This window comes from Cherax quadricarinatus, chromosome 28 (assembly GCF_038502225.1).
Source record: "Cherax quadricarinatus isolate ZL_2023a chromosome 28, ASM3850222v1, whole genome shotgun sequence".
Lineage (NCBI taxonomy): Eukaryota > Metazoa > Arthropoda > Malacostraca > Decapoda > Parastacidae > Cherax > Cherax quadricarinatus.
This window is the reverse complement of record NC_091319.1, coordinates 12,413,507-12,435,669: the sequence shown is the minus strand read 5'-3', so window position 1 is coordinate 12,435,669 and position 22,163 is coordinate 12,413,507. Positions and strand designations below refer to the sequence as shown.

The 22,163-nt window shown below is 42.7% G+C and overlaps 1 protein-coding gene across 3 annotated transcripts in view; it reads left to right on the top strand.

Annotated features, from left to right (window-relative positions):
- Positions 1-22,163, top strand: part of LOC128693161 (putative neural-cadherin 2) — a 919,455-nt gene that overhangs the window by 612,914 nt on the left and 284,378 nt on the right. For all 3 annotated transcript variants that reach the window (XM_070089401.1, XM_070089402.1, XM_070089403.1), the window contains one exon: positions 8,246-8,361. In XM_070089401.1, coding sequence (XP_069945502.1) covers positions 8,246-8,361 — 116 coding nt within the window. The remainder of the gene's footprint in view (positions 1-8,245; positions 8,362-22,163) is intronic.

Below are 22,163 nucleotides of genomic sequence, written 5' to 3'. Positions count from 1 at the left end.
GGCACATAAAGGTCGATGGTTACACCACCTATGTGCAGTGTAGCTCCTGCAAGCCCCGATAAACTACGAGCCTCTTTTGAACGTTGGCTGACGATCTGCAAAAGAGTTTTGCCAGCTGCCTTCATACCTTCAAAATCTCTGACGATCTCGGGAAGGCCTGTGGCACTATGGAGGCTTAGCATTCTCTGATGCCTCCATTACTCGAGGTTTTTGAGCTAACTGTATAAATTTCTCTAGCAGCCTGAGATTTATTATATGAGTTCTTCACTGCCTGCCTTTCCATTTTGCGTCTATGGATTCTGGATAGTATAATTTCTTGTGTACCTCGTCTTCGAGAAACAGGGGAATGGAAAGCGTTCTTTAGAAAAACGTTATGATTACACCACATTTCAATTGAACGCTTGATCCAATAAACATGATCAAATCTGTTTAAATCAGATTTGATTATCACTCTTTCCATAGGAGTTGTACGACACGAGGTCACGTTTCTCTATGAAGACAAAAATACTAATGGTAATGTGGATTTGGAATAGTTCCGAAGGCATGTTAATCATCATTCTTGATGACTGGCAACTAGAGGAGGAAGACATAAAGGATGTATCTGTTGTACTGAGAGATGTATCTGTTGTATTGGGAGGCGATGTATCTGTTGTATCCATAATAGACAATGTGTTTAATGGGTATCATCCTTGGGTAGTTATCACTCGTCAAGTTCGTTCTCCATCGTGGATACAACAGATACATCGCTACCCAATACAACAGTTACATCACCACCCAATACAAGAGATACATAGTCACCCTTTACAATATATATTGCCTCTCTCATAGTATTAAAAAATACTGAGAACATCAACTTTACATCTTCCAGATTAATTTAAAAGTTATCACTGTGATACATGCAATAAAAGCACCGGGAAAAAACTTTCTCTCTCTTCCACCAAGAAAAAAAAGTTAATGAATCTTGAGCAAGTGTTTCAGAGCCTCCCACTGTCATCAGACATTATTTTCATTATATTCCGGGGAAGAGCTAAACCTTACTAGTCATACAGGGAAAATTATAGGCAGTCAGATACGTGAAATGGGAAGAGAAGTTTCAGTTAATGCTATGCTTCGTGGCTTTCATATGCTGATCATATGACGGATGGTTTAAATTTTTTTTTTTTTTTTTTTTTTTTTTTTTTTTTTTTTGTGTGTGTGTGTGTGTGTGTGTGTGTGTGTGTGTGTGTGTGTGTGTGTGTGTGTGTGTGTGTGTGTGTGTGTGTGTGCTTGAGTTTGCTGATAAGGGCTTAAGTGAGGGATCGAAATAAATAGCATTCTTGTATTATTCTGGTTTATTTTGTTTCCATGTGAGTTTACCTGTGCCACTGATCAGTGTTTTATCACACACACACACACACACACGCCAGGAGCTGAGTCTCGACCCTTGCAATCACAATTAGGTGAGTACACACACACACACACACACACTCACACACACTCACACACACACACACACACACACACACACACACACACACACACACACACACACACACACACACACACACAAACACACACACACAAACACACACACACACACACACACACACACACACACACACACACACACACACACACACACACACACACACTGTAAGTGCGGTAAGTCCCAGGAGGTTGGTCAGGTCACAAGAAGGTGTGGGCAGCCAAGGACCACTGAGACTTACCTTAAACGCACAAGCCACCTACCTTTCAGTACATAATAAACCCACACATAATTCCACACACAATTACACACAAAATTACACACTCACACACACACACACACACACACACACACACACACATATCCAGACACACACACACTCCCCCCTCACCACCGACATCTCACTACTTCCCCTGATCCATCCCCTCCCTCGATCACCCTCCCCTCCCCCGTTCACCCCAAACCCTCCCCACCCCTCCCCACTCAGCTCCCAAATAGCCACAGTTCCTCCACTACTTCCCCCCCCCACACTCTGACACACACACTACTAACCTAACATACAGAACTACATAGGTTTCTCACTCTGAGGCAATCAGGATAAAACAAAAATGGGTTGCCAGAGAGCAACAAGAAAAACCAAGGGACAGGAGGAGGAAAATGCAAAGGAAGATTGGGCAGCAGAGCTCATAAAAAGGGATCATGAATGGGAAAAGAAACTAGAAGAACTTAGCATGGGAATGGAAGAGAGGATAGATATGGAAAGCAGGAAGTGGGAGTTGCATGTCAAAGCAGCAGAAGCTAGGATACAGAGTTTAGAAGAGGAACTGAAAAATCTGAAACAGCCTAAAGAACTAAAGAACATTTTGGGATTGACAACAGAGACTGCTACCTCAGCCACAAATAAGGGGACTGTAGGGAAAGAAGGGGCACAACTGCATGGAGATGCTCTATCAGAGGAGACTGTAGCAAATGAAAGAGCTAAGCTTTATGTGGAGGCCCTAACAGACAACAACAGAGCCCAAGGAAAGCCGAGAAGGGAAAATGACAGGCCGAGCCCAAGTACATTAGCCAGTGAAACTGATGAAAGGAAAGCTGCAGTGGAGGAAACCAAATTAAATGAGGGGATACACAGGGATATGCAGTGGGAGAATGAAAGGGTGAGGTCAGTCTTTGTGTATGGGCTCCAGGAAGTCGAAGGGGAAACATATGAAGCAAGAAAACAAGGGGAAAAAAAAGCAATTGAAAGCATCATGAAAGCAATAGGAGAAGACGATATGACCCAGCTGGAAAATTTTCGGAGAATAGGGGGGTTTGTAAAAAAAAGAACCCGACCAGTGAGAGTGACCTTCAAGGCAGAAGTGACTCAGACCAGGATACTGCAGGAGAAAGCACGATTAAGGGACATGACGGCATACAGGAGGGTGTATCTCGACCGCGACAGAACACAAGAAGAAAGGAAGAAACTGAGAGAGATGGTACAAAGGCGAAAGGAGGAAAGAGAGGGGATGGAGAAGACAGACAGGAGATCCCAGACCCAGGAAGAAGATCTAATACAGCCTCCCTCACAACTTTCTATAGAAGCCTTCCAACCAGGTCAACCCCAGTGCAACCAAACACTCTAAATCAAAACACCCATGCCACATCCAATGCCCCCACCCACTACATTACAAACTTCACCCCCACAGCAACAACCCATAGTTCCTTACCAGGTCTCCCACTTCCCCAGCCCCAATATACTTCCCAGACCACAGTCTTAGAAAAGAAGTTGAAGGTGTGGTATACAAATGCAGATGGAATAACAAACAAGTATGAGGAGTGGCACAAAAGAATCAAAGAGACATCCCCAGACATAATAGCACTCACAGAAACAAAACTCACCAGAATAATAACAGATTCAATCTTTCCATCCGGATATCAAATCTTCAGGAAAGACAGAGGGAGGAGAGGGGGAGGAGGAGTTGCACTGCTCATTAAAAACCAGTGGGGTTTTGAGAAAATGGAAGGAATGGATGGCATGGGCGAAAGGGACTACTTAGTAGGAACAATCCAGTCTGAGGGACATAAGGTGATAATTGCAGTAATGTACAACCCACCACAGAACTGCAGGAGGCCAAGAGAAGAATACGATGAGAGCAACAGAGCAATGATCAACACACTAGCCAAGGTGGCCAGGAGAGCACACATGGGGGGAGCAAAGTTACTAGTTATGGGTGATTTCAATCACAAGGAGATTGACTGGGAAAACCTGGAGCCCCATGGGGGTCCCGAAACATGGAGAGCCAAGATGATGGATGTGGTACTGGAGAACCTCATGCATCAACATGTTAGAGACACTACCAGAGAGAGAGGAGAGGATGAACCAGCAAGGTTGGACCTTGTATTCACCATGAGTAGTTCGGACATCGAGGGTATCATGTATGAAAGGCCCCTGGGAGCTAGTGATCATGTGGTTCTGTGCTTCGACTACATAGTTGAGCTCCAAGTGGAGAGAGTAGCAGGAATAGGCTGGGAAAAACCAAACTACAAAAGGGGGAACTACTCAGGCATGAGGAACTTCCTTCAAGACATTCAGTGGGAGAGGGAACTGACAGGAAAACCAGTACAAGAAATGATGGACTATGTAGCAACAAAATGCAAGGAGGCAGAGGATTGGTTTGTTCCCAAGGGAAACAGAAATAATGGGAAGAACAGAACGAGTCCTTGGTTCACCCAAAGGTGTAGGGAGGCAAAAACTAGGTGTACTAGAGAATGGAAAAGGTACAGAAGACAGAGAACTCAGGAACATAAAGAAATCAGCCGAAGAGCCAGAAACGAATATGCACAGATAAGAAGGGAGGCTCAGAGACAATATGAAAATGACATAGCATCAAAAGTAAAGACTGACCCGAAGCTGTTGTACAGCCACATCAGGAGGAAAACAACAGTCAAGGACCAGGTAATCAGACTGAGGAAGGGTGATGGGGAATTCACAAGAAACGACCGAGAGGTATGTCAGGAGCTCAACACATGATTTAAAGAGGTATTTACAGTGGAAACCAGTAGGACTCCAAGAAATCAGAACAGGGGGGCACACCAGCAAGTGCTGGATGAGGTACATATAACCAAGGAGGAGGTGAAGAAGCTGCTATGCGAACTTGACACCTCAAAGGCGGTGGGACCAGACAACATCTCTCCATGGGTCCTTAAAGAGGGAGCAGAGATATTGTGTGAGCCATTAACAAAGATCTTCAACACATCATTTGAAACTGGGCAACTCCCTGAGGTATGGAAAATGGCAAATGTAGTCCCAATTTTTAAAAAGGGAGACAGACATGAGGCACTAAACTACAGACCTGTATCTCTAACGTGTATAGTATGCAAGGTCATGGAGAAGATCATCAGGAGGAGAGTGGTGGGGCACCTGGAAAGAAACAAGTGTATAATTGACAACCAGCACGGTTTCAGGGAAGGAAAATCCTGTGTCACAAACCTACTAGAGTTTTATGACAAGGTGACAGAAGTAAGACAAGAGAGAGAGGGGTGGATCGACTGCGTATTTTTGGACTGCAAGAAGGCTTTCGACACAGTTCCTCACAAGAGGTTACTGCAAAAGCTAGAGGACCAGGCACACATAACAGGAAAGGCACTGCAATGGATCAGAGAATATCTGACAGGGAGGAAACAACGAGTCATGGTAAGCGACGAGGTGTCAGAGTGGGCGCCTGTGACAAGCGGGGTTCCACAGGGGTCAGTCCTAGGACCTGTGCTGTTCTTGGTATACGTGAACGACATAACGGAAGGGATAGACTCAGAAGTGTCCTTGTTTGCAGACGATGTGAATTAATGAGAAGAATCGAATCGGACAAGGATCAGGCAGGACTACAAAGAGATCTGGACAGGCTACAAGCCTGGTCCAGCAACTGGCTCCTTGAATTTAACCCTGCCAAATGCAAAGTCATGAAGATTGGGGAAGGGCAAAGAAGACCGCAGACACAATATAGTTTAGATGGCCAAAGACTGCAAACCTCACTAAAGGAAAAAGATCTGGGGGTGAGTATAACACCGAGCATATCTCCTGAGGCGCACATCAATCAGATAACTGCTGCAGCATACGGGCGCCTGGCAAACCTACGGATAGCGTTCCGATACCTTAATAAGGAATCGTTCAAGACACTGTACACTGTGTATGTTAGACCCATACTGGAGTATGCAGCACCAGTCTGGAACCCACACCTGGTCAAGCACGTCAAGAAGTTAGAGAAAGTACAAAGGTTTGCAACAAGGCTAGTCCCAGAGCTCAAGGGAATGTCGTACGAGGAAAGGTTAAGGGAAATCGGACTGACGACACTGGAGGACAGAAGGGTCAGGGGAGACATGATAACGACATACAAGATACTGCGGGGAATAGACAAGATGGACAGAGATAGGATGTTCCAGAGAGGGGACACAGGGACAAGGGGTCACAACTGGAAGCTGAAGACTCAGACGAGTCACAGGGACGTTAGGAAGTATTTCTTCAGTCATAGAGTTGTCAGCAAGTGGAATAGCCTAGCAAGTGAAGTAGTGGAGGCAGGAACCATACATAGTTTTAAGAAGAGGTATGACAAAGCTCAGGAAGCAGAGAGAGAGAGGATCCAGTAGCGATCAGTGAAGAGGCGGGGCCAGGAGCTGAGTCTCGACCCCTGCAACCACAATTAGGTGAGTACAATTAGGTGAGTACACACACACACACACACACACACAGGGGACACAGATGGAAGTTGAAGACACAGATGAATCACAGGGATGTTAGGAAGTATTTCTTCAGCCACAGAGTAGTCAGGAAGTGGAATAGTTTGGGAAGCGATGTAGTGGAGGCAGGATCCATATATAGCTTTAAGCTGAGGTATGATAAAGCTCACGGTTCAGGGAGAGTGACCTAGTAGCGACCAGTGAAGAGGCGGGGCCAGGAGCTCGCACTCGACCCCTGCAACTTCAACTAGGTGAGTACACACACACACACACACACACACACACATGTGATCAAGCAACTGGCTTCTCAAACTCAACCCTGCCAAATGCAAAGTCATGAAGATCGGAGAAGGGCAAAGAAGACCGCAGACAGAGTATAGGCTAGATGGCCAACGACTGCAAACCTTGCTCAAAGAGAAAGATCTTGGAGTGAGTATAACACCGAACACGTCTCCGGAAGCACACATCAACCAGATAACTGCTGCAGCATATGTGTGCCTGGCAAACCTGAAATTAGCATTCCGATACCTAAGTAAGGAATCTTTCCAGACACTGCACACCGTGTACATCAGGCCCATACTGGAGTATGGAGCACCAGTTTGGAACCGGCACCTGGTCAAGCACGTTAAAAATTAGAGAAAGTGCAAAGGTTTGCGACAAGGTTAGTTCCAGAGCTAAGGGTAATGCCCTGTGAAGAAATGTTGAGGGAAATCAGCCTAACGACACTGGAGGACAGGAGGGTCAGGGGAGACGTGATAAAGACATACAAAATACTCCGTGGAATAGAAAAGGTGGACAGAGACAAGATGTTCCAGAGAGGGGACACAGAAACAAGGGGTCACTCTTGGAAGTTGAAAACTCAGATGAGCCACAGGGACGTTAGGAAGCATTTCTTCAGCCATAGAGTGGTCAGGAAGTGGAACAATCTGGCGAGCAATGTAGTGGAGGCAGGAACCATACATAACTTTAAGACTAGGTATGATAAAGCTCATGGAGCAGGGAGAGAGAGGACCTAGTAGCGTTCATTGAAGAGGCGGGGCCAGGAGCTGTGTCTCGACCCCTGCAACTACAATTAGGTGAGTACACACACACACACACACACACACACACACACACACACACACACACACACACACACACACACACACACACACACACACACACACTATATTTATTTTGCTGTTAGCTGAAAATAGTCCTGTGTATTTGAGGCGCACAAATTGTCACTGTGTATGAAAGGAATGCTGGGTACAGCTAAAAACATATTTTGCTTTACTAGAGAGAGAGAGAGAGAGAGAGAGAGAGAGAGAGAGAGAGAGAGAGAGAGAGAGAGAGAGAGAGAGAGAGAGAGAGAGAGAGAGAGAGTGTGTTTGTGTGTGAAAGCGATTGAATATTGTTTCTGAAACTGATTTAATTTAAATGTATCCATGGCTTATTTTTTCATGTTCTTTCTAATCAGTTTAAGAAAATGTATTCTTAAGGGATATTCATAGAAAAATAAAATGAACACAAGACAATGAAGATGCACACACACACACACACACACACACACACACCTTACTAGGTGAGTACACACACACACACAGCTTACTAGGTGAGTACACACACACACACACACACACCTTACTAGGTGAGTACACACACACACACACACACACACCTTACTAGGTGAGTACACACACACACACACACTCACACACACACACACACACACACACACACACACACACCCACACACACACACACACACCCACACACACACACACACACACACACACACACACACACACACACACACTCACACACACACACACACACAAACACACACTTGCACACACACACATGCACTCACACACCTACACAAATAAAACACAACACGCATTATGTAGCAGACTTCATACATAGTTTTAAGAGCAGGTACGATAAGGTTCCGACGAATGGCAAGTTAAGAGGCAGGGCCAAGAGCAGAAAATCGACCCCTGCAACCATAGACAGGTAAGTACAAATGGGTGAGTACTGTACTGAATACACGCCCACAACACCCAAGCTTAACACTCCTCTCTGCCACAGGTGGTGAAGTACGGTACAGCATCACTGGAGGTAATAAAGACGGTCTCTTCACCATAGACCAGCGTTCTGGCCTCATCACCCTGGCAGCAGCACTGGACTACGAGATCCACGACAAGGTGAGCGGGGAGCTAGTTTTTTTTTTTTTGTAGCTAAATCTGATATACATGTATCAGCACTGTGCTACAACCTTATCCTGTATCTTAGTTGCAGAGCGAGAACCAAAGGTGGCTATGACTCCCCCAGCTAATATGTCAGATTGGTAGATGAACGAGGAGTAGGTTGGCTGAATGATTTGTGAACGCTCCATCTAACCCCTGATGTATTTCAGCATGTCCAGTGCATGAGTTCCAATACTGACTAACGCAGAGCTGGAATAATCCATCAGGCAAATTGTAGCTCCGAAAGAAAATTAGGGAACTGACGTGATTGAACTCATTTCGAATGCTGGCATTTTAGAGAACTTAGATAGCAGACGACCTCACGAGGGAGTGCAATTATTATTATTATTATTATTATTGTTATTAGCATTAGTATTATTGTTTTTACCTCTACTACTACTATTATTATTGTTATTAGTATTAGTATTATTGTTTTCACCTCTATTATTATTATTATTATTATTATTATTATTATTATTATTATTATTATTATTACTGTTATGATTATTATTATTATTACTATTATTATTGTTATTATTATTATTATTATTATTGATATTTTTAATGTTATTATTGTCATTATTATTATTATTGATATTTTTATTACTGTTATTATTATTATTATTCATATTATTTGTATTATTATTATTATTATTATTATTATTATTATTATGATGATGATGATGATGATGAAGAAAATTATAAGGATTCGGTAGTTATACACAACACACATACAGGAGTTGTTTGAAACTCCGTAACGAAAGAATGAAAACGTTTCGTTCTAGCGACCGGGGTTTCGAACCGGCGATCTGGGGTTGCAAGGAGTACCAGCCTCAGGTGTTCTCTGTGGTCAAGTGGCCGACCACATCAAGCTGGTAATCCTAGTACCAGTAACTCGAGGTTTAGAAACCCGATCACTACAGTTCTTTCACTTGAGTACAAAGTTCTCACTTGAAAGAACTGAAGCTGCGTTCCTCTTCCTTGGATCAAACCAGATTACCTTCCTTTCAGTCGCTGCATGACTACCAACGGATTTTTCAGTTTTCGATTGTCGCTAATGACTTCATTTTTTTCGATTTCAGATGAATATCCTCATCAAATACGTTCATAAAACAATGAAAAAAATGAGCCTACCTCATTTTCGGTTAAAAAAAATATGAACATGCCTATGCTTGCCTCATTTAATCGGATTTTCCCTTCATAATTAAGCTCATTAGAGTTGGGATTTCAATAATTTTCCAGTTAGTCAACATTAATGCGGTTATATATAATAGCCTGACAAGCAAAATATGAGGCTTCGTGTACCCGATACTTCATTCATTTTTTAGCTTCCATCAATAATATATATATATATATATATATATATATATATATATATATATATATATATATATATATATATATATATATATATATATATATATATACATACATGTATATATATATATATATATATATATATATATATATATATATATATATATATATATATATGTGTGTGTGTGTGTGTGTGTGTGTGTGTGTGTGTGTGTGTGTGTGTGTGTGTGAGTGTGTGTGTGTGTGTGTGTGTGTGTGTAGTGAGAGATAAGTCGTGTGTTTTTCTTTTTTTCTGTCTTTGTAATTAGTATACTTTAGCAGTATTTCTTTCTTCGCGTTTAAGGGTAACACTCATTTTGTAAAATGAGACGCCAATAGCTACTATCCAACCAGCTAGAGAATGAGAGATGATGAATGTGCTTTCCTTGTATCGAGCACTCTATCCGTTGTTGTGAAAAACACACAATAGGCTGCTGGGTGAAATTTGAGTTATCTGGCAGCCAAATATTGCAGTTCATCACATGATTTGATTTCTTGATTTTTTTTATCTTGTTATGAGTAGAAGGACTGAAATTTCGCCAGAAAATAATCAACGCTCTATGACCCTTATGGGTTTAGAGCTTAATTTGATTATATTAATACTCATAATTTGGGAAAATGAGCAATCTGAGTGACATTGCTGATACCTGTTCATCATGTGGCACAAGAGATGTCTCCAGTCTGTCAGCAAAGTTGACCTAGGTACAAAACCTTGATGACACTGGCTTGTGCAGTCACTAGTGTCAAGCATCTTATGCATGTAAATTTCACAGTTTTCTTACTAGGCTTAGTATGCAGATTTACATTAACATTGCAACATCAAAATGCATCCCAAAGATTTACACTTTACTGTTGAACACTGAGTCGTTTCCATTCCTCGTTCCGCAAGTTGTAGCGACTGCAGAAGATCTTTCTAATATGGCTGTGACTCAACTTGTTATCCGGTTTAAATATTCATCTCCTAGTTCTGGGTTTATCGTTGTCTAATAATTTGTCACTGATCCTGTAGTCAATAACGCTGTATATCTTATACGTACTGATCATAGCACCTCTGGATAATCGCTCCTCTAGTAGGGTGAGATATAGCTCCCGGAGTCTTAACTAGCCACAAACCATTGAATCTTCTCTACACCATTTTTTATGTGCTTTCCCGGGTAGGCATCCCAAGGTGGCGATATAGACCATACCCCGGCCGGGATTGAACCCGCGGTCAGAGAGTCTCAAAACTCCAGCCCGTCGCGTTAGCCACTAGATCAGCTAGCCACAATAAGATTCGTCCAACTAGGTATATTTCTACACCATAGGAAGGTTAGCACTTGCATTTGTGGTCACAGTGGTGCCTGTGCTAACCTTCCTATGGTGTAGAAATATACTTAGTTGGACGAATCTTATTGTGGCTAGCTGGTCTAGTGGCTAACGCGACGGGCTGGAGTTTTGAGACTCTCTGACCGCGGGTTCAATCCCGGCCGGGGTATGGTTTGTTTGCAATCGTGTCATTACGATTTCGTGAGTCATGTTGACGGCAGTGAAGGGACTTGAGCTAGAGTTCGTCACGGCCACGCTAGCTGGAGATTCGTCTGTAAAAACTTGCATTTGTGGTCACAGTGGTGCCTGTGCTAACCTTCCTATGGTGTAGAAATATACCTAGTTGGACGAATCTTATTGTGGCTAGCTGATCTAGTGGCTAACGCGACGGGCTGGAGTTTTGAGACTCTCTGACCGCGGGTTCAATCCCGGCCGGGGTATGGTTTGTTTGCAATCGTGTCATTACGATTTCGTGAGTCGTGGCGATATAGACAGAGACTCTGGCCTTACATGCTGAACACCCTGCTGAATGGATCCTTGTTCAAGTTCCTCAAGGCTATAATTAAGTTTGCCAGCCTTGTATACGTTGCTGTTATTCAGTTTGTCTGCGCTCCCCGTCATGTGTACTTTCCTGTTTCCAGCCGTGAGAGGTGAGCTTCCATCGACTAGTCACCGTATTTATATTCTCTTTGGCTCTATCATATCTACTCTCTGTTGAGGGTGCCTTGATGCTGGCTAAGTACTCTTGATCCAATAAACTGAAGCTTCTCTATTCCTGGAGCAACACGGATTACTTAATATTCCTGAGGCACTGCTTGACCCCCGTTAAAATAATAAATGGTACATCAGTGTCTGTTTTGTCAATGTTATCATAGCTCCTCTGAGATTAATACGGTGCTCTAAGGTTAAAGTTGTCTTCCCGTATACTTCTTGTAACCAACAAGGACTTTTTGTGTTTGTATGTGTGTCACCACTGGGTCAGGTCACTTGCGTTTAAAGCCTCTCAACTACCCGAGAGTTGTTAAGGTTTCTTCCCGAAACAAGGATATTTCTAATCTCCAAAAGACAGACTCAAGTAAATTCTCAGCATATATACATCTTTAGGTGTTATCACTCTTCCCCATTTTCATCCCCATTCGCTCTTGTTCCTGTTATTAATTTGTGCACAGATTTTGCTCACCCATCAAGAAAATCATTCCAGGCTATTTTTCCCTAGTGTAAAAAAAAATATTTTTTTAAATGTTACATTTTGTCATTTGCTAATTATATTTAAACTCCTGTTTATAAAAATGTAATGATTCTTTCAGTAATCCTAACCAAAACCTGCAACAAAAAGTAGAATATTAATATTGTACCTGATTAAACAAGTATCTAAAGCATAGTTATTTTTGCAGAGTTTAAAGCAACACATGAAAGAGATTTGGGAGTACATACATTTTTGATGCATTAACAGTAATTACCTTTGCGGGAGAGAGGTTAATCTGTGGTAGTTTAAAGAGGGGGATGTGAGACGCCTGGAAATTGTAATGTATTAAAGCTGGGTGGAAATAACAGCAGGATAGTGTTGGTGGTGAGAGGATGATACGTAGTGCTGGAGAAGAGGAGAGGATAGTGTTGGAGGTGAGAGGATAGAATACAGGATGGTGAAGGTAAGAGGAAGGATAGTGTTGGGAGGGTAGGGAAAATAGTTACCATTGCAGCTGTTGAGAGTATAGTAGCTAGTGTTGAAGGCTGAGATAAATAATAATAGAAGGGAGTTTTGCAGTTTGGTCAAGTGCAAGTCCCTGTGGGTAAGCTAAGTCTACGCCGTACCCACAATTCCCACAATTACAAATGCAGGCAGTACTTAGATGGCACAAAAATACTATAATTACTTAATCTTGTAAAATGATTCACGAACAGATGTTCATATGTCTAGGGCTGAAAATTTAAGAACACACGCGTACGTGTGTATAGAGTTGGAGAAAAGAGGTTAGGAAAAAGATTGCGATAATTTGAACACTAATTTCTAAAGAGATAACTAAAATTACACAAACTGCCTTGATAGACCTTGTATATAATGTGTTCCACAAGTTTAAAAGGCTATTCCCCTTTAATGTAAAACACGAAATATTGACGTTTAAAAATGAAATGAAAACGGCTTCCAGTTTATTACTGGATCCAGTGAAGAGGCGTAACCTAGAGGTCTCTCTTGAAATATATGCTATTATCTCCTGATTTTAATTATTAAGATAGTCGTGTTAATGACTTAGGTATCTTCATAGAACAGGCTGGAAACAAATTATACGACTTCGTTTAAATTAAGAATATCATTTACACCTCATTAAGTCCCTGCTCTGATTTATGTGACATTTTTGCAAGGTTAGAGCAGGAGCTATGTTTACATAAAACACACATCACACAGGCAGTTTAGTCATATATTGGTTGTCTTACATCAGATCCAAGTCCAGCTGGAATACTCCCAGCAGCTCACGAGTTTGTTTTACACTCATCTCCATCACACAGGAGGATGCTGGATATCCATCACAGCAATGACTGCAGGAGAGGAACTCAGCACACACTGAGCATTCCTACACGATGCTTTATTACGTACAATAACACTCTGGATGGAAATAAAATACATGTGTTTATTAAATACGATCTCAGACCATAGGTTCTCTTGAAAATTCACCGTTTTCTGGTCATCAAATTGCCCGAGGAAACACTGTTTATAGTTGTCTAGCATATGTGGCTCCCACCAAGAGAATAATTTCACCGCCGCTAGTAAGAGAGCTGTTTTGAGAGCGAGTGTTGAAGCAACGAGAACACATGGTTATTAATTTATGTGAGGTTCAAAACTCTTGGGTGTCATTCAGAGGAAGGATTGGCAGAGACTCGAACCTCCGTCCGCTAAGAGCGAGACGGACGCGCTTCCTAACTACTCACCTATTTGGATAGTCGTTACGGCAAAGGTGCGCTGTTGTCGAGGGAATGGTTAGTCGTTAGAGAGAGAGCATTGTAGTCGAGGCTAGTGAAAGGAATGATTTCTCCCTTCATGGGAGAGGCTCATTGAAAAGCTCGTGATCCCCGTAGTAGGATCAAAACTGAATACCTCGGATTATTATTTATGACCTTTAAATGTTTCAAGCCTCTCATAATAATAATAATAATAATAATAATAATAATAATAATAATAATAATAATAATAATAATAATAATACTGATAATAATAATAATAATAATAATAATAATAATAATAATAATAATAATAATAATAATAATAATAACAACAACAACAACAATAATAATAATAATAATAATAATAATAATAATAATAATAATAATAATAATAATAATAATAATAAATAACAATAAGGAATAATCCATTGACAATAATAACAGTGATAATAATAATAACGATTAATGAATTTTCCCATGATGTCAGGACGAGTCTAAGTCTGAAAAAAACATACATGATACGGAAACATCTCCGGCCAAAGGCTGATACAGAGTAACTTATTTAGGGAAAGAAGAAATTTTAAATAGCGGAAGAAGCGAGGAGTGGAGGAAGTGTCAGAGCAGCGAGGACAGAGCTGGGTCAGTCAGAGCAGCGAGGGCAGAGCTGGGTCAGTCAGAGCAGCGAGGGCAGAGCTGGGTCAGTCAGAGCAGCGAGGGCAGAGCTGGGTCAGTCAGAGCAGCGAGGGCAGAGCTGGGTCAGTCAGAGCAGCGAGGACAGAGCTGGGTCAGTCAGAGCAGCGAGGACAGAGCTGGGTCAGTCAGAGCAGCGAGGACAGAGCTGGGTCAGTCAGAGCAGCGAGGACAGAGCTGGGTCAGTCAGAGCAGCGAGGACAGAGCTGGGTCAGTCAGAGGCATTAGGTGATGACTCTTGTTCACAGTACACTAGAATAAATGGGTCAGCTGAGCGTCAGACTGACAGGTCAGCAATAAAATGCTTTCTTTTGTTTGCTAGCATGTGCACATATATAGTCACACACACACACACACACGCGCGCGCGCGCGTGGGTCCGTGAAGTAGCATAGGCAATGGCTACATCAGACACAGACAACAGGTCTGAAGGAAGCATGGAAACTAAACTGTATGCAGAGGTCCTCTCAAACCCACATGGGGCCAAAACAAAGACAGGGAGCACACTAGGACAGAATGAGAGGTTGGAAGACAGTTAAGGAACTAGGACATGTGCAGGGACCATACCAGATACCTGTGGGGGCCAGGAACAGGTGAGCAGGAAGGACAAACCAAGAAGCATAGGGGCCATAACTAGGGAAGGGACTGAAGGAAGGAACACTCCATGGGAAGGAACTAAAACACATCAGAGGATGCAATGGGAGTCACAGTGGGAGGTGGAAAGGGAGAGATCCGTGTTTGTCTATGGGCTAGACGAAGCTAAAGGGGAAACTTATGACGAAAGAAAGCAGGAGGAGAAAAAAGCGATTGAAGATATCATGAAGGTGATAGGCGAGGGGGACATGACCCAGGTGGCAAATTTTCGGAGAATCGGGTGGTTCACAAAGAAAAGGAATCGGCCTCTCAAAGTAATTTTCAAGGCAGAATCAACCCGAACCATGATCCTGCAGGAGAAAGCACGGCTGAGAGGCAAGCAGGAGTTCCAGAGTGTGTACCTCGATCGAGACAGAACACAGGACGAAAGGAAGACGATGAAAGAGAGAGTTCAAAAACGAAAGGAGAAATGGGAGATAATGAAAAAGGAGAGCAGAATAACCCAGGATCACATGGAAGGACAAGCACACCCCTCAGAAACACCTGCAGAAGGACTCCAGCCACGACACCCCTAAGGCAACTGAACAATCCAAACCAACCATCACACACCGATCCCTCTGTTCCCAACCCCCGCACCACAATTACAGTATTAGAACAGAAGTTGAAGGTTTGGTACACAAATGCAGATGGATTAACGAATAAACATGAGGAATGACAAGAAAGAATCAATGAGAAGTCCCCAGACATCATAGCAGTTACAGAAACAAAACTCACGGAGACAATAACAGATGCAATCTTCCCACCAGGATACCAGATCATGAGGAAAGATAGAAGGGGCAGGGGGGGAGGTGGGGTTGCTCTGCTCGTAAAAAACAGATGGAAATTCGAGAAAATGGAAGGCATAGATGAGACGGGAGAAAGAGACTACATAGTAGGTACACTTCAGTCTGGGGAACACAAAGTGGTCATTGCAGTGATGTATAATCCACCACAGAACTGCAGGAGGCCAAGAGAAGAATATGAAGAGAGCAACAGAGCAATGGTGGACACACTTGCTGAGGTGGCAAGAAGAGCTCACTCCAGCAGAGCAAAGTTGCTGGTTATGGGGGATTTCAACCACAGGAAGATTGACTGGGAAAACCTGGAGCCACATGGGGGTCCCGAAACATGGAGAGCCAGGATGTTGGACGTGGTGCTGGAAAACCTCATGCACCAACATGTTAAGGACACTACCAGAGTGAGAGGGGAGGATGAACCAGCAAGATTGGACCTTGTGTTCACCCTGGGCAGCTCAGACATTGAGGACATCAAGTATGAGAGTCCCCTAGGAGCTAGCGACCACGTGGTTCTGTGCTTTGAATACATAGTAGAGCTGCAAGTGGAGAGAATAACAGGAGTTGAATGGGAAAAGCCTGACTATAAAAGAGGGGACTACATAGGGTTGAAGAACTTCCTGCGGGAGGACCAGTGGGACAGAGAACTGGCAGGAAAGCCAGTAAATGAAATGATGGAATATGTAACAACAAAATGCAAGGAGGCAGTGGAAAGGTTTATTCCCAAGGGCAACAGTAACAACGGGAAGACCAGAACGAGCCCCTGGTTTACCCGACGGTGTAAGGAGGCAAAAACAAAGTGCAATAGAGAATGGAAAAAGTACAGAAGGCAGAGAACACACGAAAATAGGGAGATCAGTCGCAGTGCCAGGAATGAGTATGCACAGGTAAGGAGGGGGGGCCCAGCGACAGTATGAAAATGACATAGCATCGAGAATCAAGACTGACCCGAAACTGTTGTACAGCCACACCAGGAGGAAGACAGCAGTCAAAGACCAGGTGATTAGATTAAGGACAGAAGGTGGAGAACTCACAAGAAATGATCAGGAGGTATGTGAGTAGCTGAACAGGAGATTTAAGGAAGCTTTTGCAGTAGAGACAGGAAGGGCTGTGGGAAGACAGCACAGAAGGGAACATCAAGAGGGAATATACCAACAAGTATTGGATGACATACGAACAACTGAGGAGGAGGTGAAGAAGCTCCTAAGTGACCTTGACACCTCAAAGGCGATGGGACCGGACAACATCTCCCCATGGGTCCTTAGAGAAGGAGTTGAGATGCTGTGCGTGCCTCTAACCACAATCTTCAACACATCCCTTGAAACTGGGCAACTACCTGAGAAATGGAAGACAGCTAATGTAGTCCCCATATTTAAGAAAGGAAACAGAAACGAGGCGCTAAACTACAGACCTGTGTCTCTGACATGTATTGTGTGCAAAGTCATGGAGAAGATTATCAGGAGGAGAGTGGTCGAACACCTGGAAAGGAACAGGATTATAAATGAAAACCAGCATGGGTTCATGGAAGGCAAATCTTGTATCACAAACCTCCTGGAGTTTTCTGACAAGGTAACAGAAGTAAGACACGAGAGAGAGGGGTGGGTAGATTGCGTTTTCCTAGACTGCAGGAAGGCCTTTGACACAGTTCCCCACAAGAGATTAGTGCAGAAGCTGGAGGATCAGGCGCATGTAACAGGGAGGGCACTGCAATGGATCAGGGAATACCTGACAGGGAGGCAGCAACTAGTCATGGTACGTGAAGAGGTATCACAGTGGGCGCCTGTGACGAGCGGGGTCCCACAGGGGTCAGTTCTAGGACCAGTGCTATTTTTGATGTATGTGAACGACATGATGGATGGAATAGACTCTGAAGTGTCCCTGTTCGCAGATGATGTGAAGTTGATGAGAAGAATTAAATCGGATGAGGATGAGGCAGGACTGCAAAGAGACCTGGACAGGCTGGACATGTGGTCCAGTAACTGGCTTCTCGAATTCAATCCAGCCAAATGCAAAGTCATGAAGATTGGGGAGGGGCAAAGTAGACCGCAGACAGAGTATAGGCTAGGTGGACAAAGACTACAGACCTCACTCAGGGAGAAAGACCTTGGGGTGACCATAACACCGAACACATCACCGGAGGCACACATCAACCAAATAACTGCTGCTGCATACGGGCGCCTGGCAAACCTGAGAATAGCGTTCCGATACCTTAATAAGGAATCGTTCAAGACACTGTACACTGTATATGTTAGGCCCATACTGGAGTATGCAGCACCAGTCCGGAACCCACACCTGGTCAAGCACGTCAAGAAGTTAGAGAAAGTACAAAGGTTTGCAACAAGGCTAGTCCCAGAGCTCAGGGGAATGTCGTACGAGGAAAGGTTGAGGGAAATCGGACTGACGACACTGGAGGACAGAAGGGTCAGGGAAGACATGATAACGACATACAAGATACTGCGGGGAATAGACAAGGTGGACAGAGAGAGGATGTTCCAGAGAGGGGACACAGGGACAAGGGGTCACAACTGGAAGCTGAAGACTCAGACGAGTCACAGGGACGTTAGGAAGTATTTCTTCAGTCATAGAGTTGTCAGGAAGTGGAATAGCCTAGCAAGTGAAGTAGTGGAGGCAGGAACCATACATAGTTTTAAGAAGAGGTATGATACAGCTCAGGAAGCAGAGAGAGAGAGGACCTAGTAGCGATCAGTGAAGAGGCGGGGCCAGGAGCTGAGTCTCGACCCCTGCAACCACAATTAGGTGAGTACAATTAGGTGAGTACAATTAGGTGAGTACAATTAGGTGAGTACACACACACACACACACACACACACACACACACACACACACACACACACACAGAGGACAAAAGACTTCGACCACCTCATCCAAGAAGGGACTGAGCTTCTTTTGTAGTGTAGGAAGTAGAGCGTGTTCTGAGAGTGGTGTTCTGAGAGTGGTGTTCTGAGAGTGGTGTTCTGAGAGTTGTGTTCTGAGAGTGGTGTTCTGAGAGTGGTGTTCTGAGAGTGGTGTTCTGAGAGTTGTGTTCTGAGAGTGGTGTTCTGAGAGTGGTGTTCTGAGAGTGGTGTTCTGAGAGTGGTGTTCCAGTAAGGAAAGTGGACCATTTTTCTGGAGTAATCATTTAGTATTTAAAATATCAACGAAAAATGGAGTAACACACTATTACAGTGTCCATTTCTTAACATTATGGCAGAAGGTACACGTCCACAGTTGTGGTTATACAGCTGCGGTCAAGAAAACTAGTGGATGGATAAATACACTGAATAAAATTTAATAAAATAGGGCAAGATAAGAAAAATTAATATAAATATTAAATAAGGAAATACATCTTTAAAATGAAATAGGTTTAAGCCTCCTTACAGCAAATGCAGAAGATGTTAAGTAAGCCAGCTGAGAGAACGAAGAAGAGAGAAACGATAGATCAGGACCTGACTACAAATACTGATCATTACAGAGAAGGAAATCAAAGGCTTAGTAAAGTACCAAATTGAATTAGAAAATGCTTACACAAGAATAAAGAAGCAAAAGGCAAAGTATCAGAAGAACAGTTGCAGCCAGCATAAAGGAGAGGAAAGGTCTGGAGGAAGACTGAAGATAATTTTGCAAAATTAACCAGAGAAAAGGGAGAAATTGAACAACAGATAGTATTAGCTAAAGAACTCACGGCTCGAGTAACTATTACTCAAGAAATGAAAAAGAGGATTGTAAATAACTGTAATCTACTGAAGGACGCTGTTGACAGATATAAAACAGTTACTGTTTTTGCAGTGGCATTAAATCGTGTTTTTACGTGGTGCCCCGGGTGTCCCTTGGACTGATCGCTAAAGCTCTCGTTTCACACGAAGAGGGTCTGCGGCCGATTCCCAGCCAGGGTAGAAACATTGGGCGTGTTTCTTTACACCGGTTGTCTATGTTCACCCATCAGTAAAATGGGTACCTAGGAGTTAGTCGACTGGTGCGAGTCGCATCCTGGGACAAGGACCTAATTTGCCCGAATTGCTCTACATAACAAGCGGCTTTCTATATAGTGGTATGTCATTGAGGTCAACTAGACCTGTATATACAACCTTGTACATGTACTTGTAGTAAATAAAGATATTATATAATCGTGTTTTATGTGGTGGCATATAATCGTATTGGAAAACATTAAGAGAGACTAACTTAGATCACTGAAAATAACATTTGCACAGATTAAGCATTAGGAAGAAATGCTTAGAAGGGCTAAGGTCATTAAGGAACTGGAGCTTTATAAAAATAGTCAAATTAAGGTATGTCAAAGGAAGATATAGTGGAAGTGAAAGATTTTATAAACATTTCTAAGAGGTTAAGTGAGGACAAAGAGAAGTAAGTAAAGAAGTCGGGTCGTACCAAAACGACAAATGTTTTTTCCACGGAAACGACTTCAGGATAGGTGTAAACTATGTTTATACGCTTGGAAAAAAGGATAATAGTGAGAAAAACATATTTCTGGAAATTTTGAGCACTAATATTGATGGAGTAGCCTCAAAAATATAAAACATAATTAATATTACAAATGAAAAGTAACCTGATACACACACAAACACGCACACTCACACAAACATGCACACACACACACACATACACACACATTTCTTCAGTCATAGAGTAGTCAGGCCGTGGAATATCCTAGAAAGTGACGTAGTGGAGGCGGGAACCATACATAGTTTTAAGGCGAGGTATGATAGAGCTCATGGGGTAGGGAGAGAGAGGACCTAGTAGCAATTTTTTTTTAGTTATGTTCTTGCCATAAGTTCTTGTTGTATGTTTGGCAGTAATATCTTGCCAGCATATAGGTGCAATCCGTTTGTCAGTTAATTTGATTGAGATCCATACTGTTTCTTTATTTTTATGTTGAACTGTATTGGTTTTAAATAAAATATAAAAAAAAAAGTAGCAATCAGCGAAGAGGCGGAGCCAGGAGCTGTGAATCGACCCCTGCAACCACAAATAGGTGAATACAAATAGGTGATTACACACACACACACACAAAAAAAAAAAAACGCGATTCTAAAAGCTTAGAGATCTCCAGTGAATACTAGAAAGGACTGCCCTTCTAGCATCCAGCCTGTTACTGGGTTTTCTTAACAAGTAGTCAGTATCTTTGTCCAATTATCCATTAGAATTCAGTATTATTCAATAGTGCTTCAGGATTACAACTGGTAGGCTACTAACTAGAGAAATTAAAATTTAATAAATTTATTAAGTCTAGAGGTATATTATCAAATTAAATTAAATTAAATTAATCACAGTAATCAAAATAATATTAATCTCTCGTATACAAAAGTATTGTGCTGAAAGCACATATCACATTTATAATTCTTAAGTACCGTCTGGTACATTAACATTTAATAAGATATTAAAAATATGTACAAGTAAGTATGTATGTGTGTAAGTGCTCTAAGTAGTTCTCTGTCTCACGACTCGACTAGACTTAAACAAGTGACTGACAAAGTCCTCAAATAAACTAACTTCTTGACCGACTGGCAACCAGAACAGTCTGCTTGAACAATAAAAAGAATGCTAAGCCCAATAGCAATACAACAAGCAACTGCGACACAGAATCAGGAACAAGGAGATAATATAACGACACTAAGTAGGGACCATCTGCAGATCCTCCACGAAAGTCACCAAACTCCCATACTACTGAATCTAAGTTCAGCATAAGAAAATCCCCGACTGTGATAATAAACAGATACCAGTACAAATTAGGTGAGAAGCTACAGCTCAGGACCGGAGATGTTTCGAGTGTCTATGAGACACACAACCTCAGTACAACGTCGAAAATCACTAAGTCTATACAATGTTCTGTGAACAGAGTTCTACAGAACTAACAAGAACAATGAGACAGACAATCTGTCCAACCACCAAGCGAGTCTCGACCAGACTGAATACTTCAAGCGAGGTGAGGACACCCCCCCCTCGATCACGTGATAGCTCCGTGGACAACTGCAGCTCAGAAGCCGGCAGAGTAACGAGCAAGGAGCGATAATTACAGTAGTTAGACAATC